General features: G+C 37.8%; 1 protein-coding gene across 1 annotated transcript in view; it reads right to left on the reverse strand.

Annotated features, from left to right (window-relative positions):
- nin (ninein (GSK3B interacting protein)) overlaps nt 1-1,481 on the reverse strand; it is a gene marked incomplete at both ends in the record, with an annotated part of 62,911 nt that overhangs the window by 18,732 nt on the left and 42,698 nt on the right. Inside the window, 2 exon segments of the mRNA XM_014018579.1 lie at nt 397-576; nt 649-795. Of these exon segments, the coding sequence (XP_013874033.1) occupies nt 397-576; nt 649-795 (327 nt within the window).

Below are 1,481 nucleotides of genomic sequence, written 5' to 3' on the forward strand. Positions count from 1 at the left end.
ACCAACTGTACTGCCTAATTTTACATTTATTATATAATAATTTAAATTATTGAATTAATATTTGATTAAAATATATCCATGAATATAACCTCATGAGAACCTCCATCTTTATTTTAAAACATTGGTTTTAGATTGATTGTCCTTACTCAGAGGAGCTACATTTTAATTTAATTTTTATTTTTAATTTATCTAAAATATAAATTAATGGTTTTAACTCTGTTTAAAAAAAACAATGTTTGTTTTTATATTTATGGAGGTTCTATTCCTAAAGAGGTAGGGGAATTTAAAAAGGAAAAACCAAGAGGATAAAACTGGGGGGGCCAGCAGGGGGGTGCCAGCAAATTCTAAGGGGGGGCCATTCTGTTTGATTTCATTGCACTGAAGGTGTGAGCAGACCTTTTCTCTGGACTGGATGAGGTTGCTCTTGATGCTGTGCACCTCGGCCTGCAGTCGGCTGTTCTCCTGCTTCAGCAGCTGCTGCTCCTGCCCCACCACCCGAGACAGCTCCTCTCTGAAGATCTTCTTGTTCTGACTCTGCAGACCGCTCGAGTGCAGGGCCATCTCCAAAATATGGCTCTGCGAAGACAACCTAGGGTTACCTTTCTGTTGTTGTACCGTTGTTTTGCACTTACATTAAAAAAACCTCACTTTATTGTTGGAGTTGTGCAGCTGTTTGTGCAGCGCTGACACCTCCTTCTTCAGAGAATCCCTCTCCTGCTGCAGAGCGAGAAGGTCGGACTTCAGAAGACACGTTTGTCGGTTCACCACCTGCAGGTTTTCATCTGCGCTCTTCACCTTGAGTGGGATAGAAAAGATTTGTTTTCATCAGGTGACTTATACTTCATAGATTTATGTAGATGCATTTTATGTTAAATAGGAAAGTGCTAGGAAATAAGCTGCTTTAAAATGATTTGACACATTTTAACTTGGTGAAGTTACAGCAATAAAATAATAAAGCATTCCTTGAAGGAATGTGTAGCTTCACACTGAGCTCATCTTCTGTTGAGAAACGACAGTTTATTCATTTTGGTTAAACTGTGAAAAACACAGTAGCTGCAGCAACAAATGCTCAGCTACTACCACACACAATGCCAGCCCAATATCTGTAACATTAATGAGTAAAGACCATTTTTGTGTTTCCTAAAGTCAGTTGGCTGCGGAGGCCATCTTGAGTTGTGTTTAAAAGCTGCAAGTGTCGACCCAATAAAAGTTGTATTAAAACCCGTTCAGTGGTTCATAACAGTGGCTCCCAAACTTTTTATCTTCTGACCCACAAAATATTCATGGCAAAAACTTGTGACCCCAAATATTACTGGTCTGAGTACACAAACTTCATTAATAACCCTAAAAACACAGGCTTTTTGACAATCTAAACAGCTTGTACACAAATATAAATACCGTACTTATTTATACTTTTTTGTGTTTTCGTAATAGTTATAGGGAAAATATTACATCAGCAATTATTTTATTACCCTTTAAAT

This window comes from Austrofundulus limnaeus, unplaced genomic scaffold (genome assembly GCF_001266775.1).
Source record: "Austrofundulus limnaeus strain Quisiro unplaced genomic scaffold, Austrofundulus_limnaeus-1.0 Scaffold196, whole genome shotgun sequence".
Lineage (NCBI taxonomy): Eukaryota > Metazoa > Chordata > Actinopteri > Cyprinodontiformes > Rivulidae > Austrofundulus > Austrofundulus limnaeus.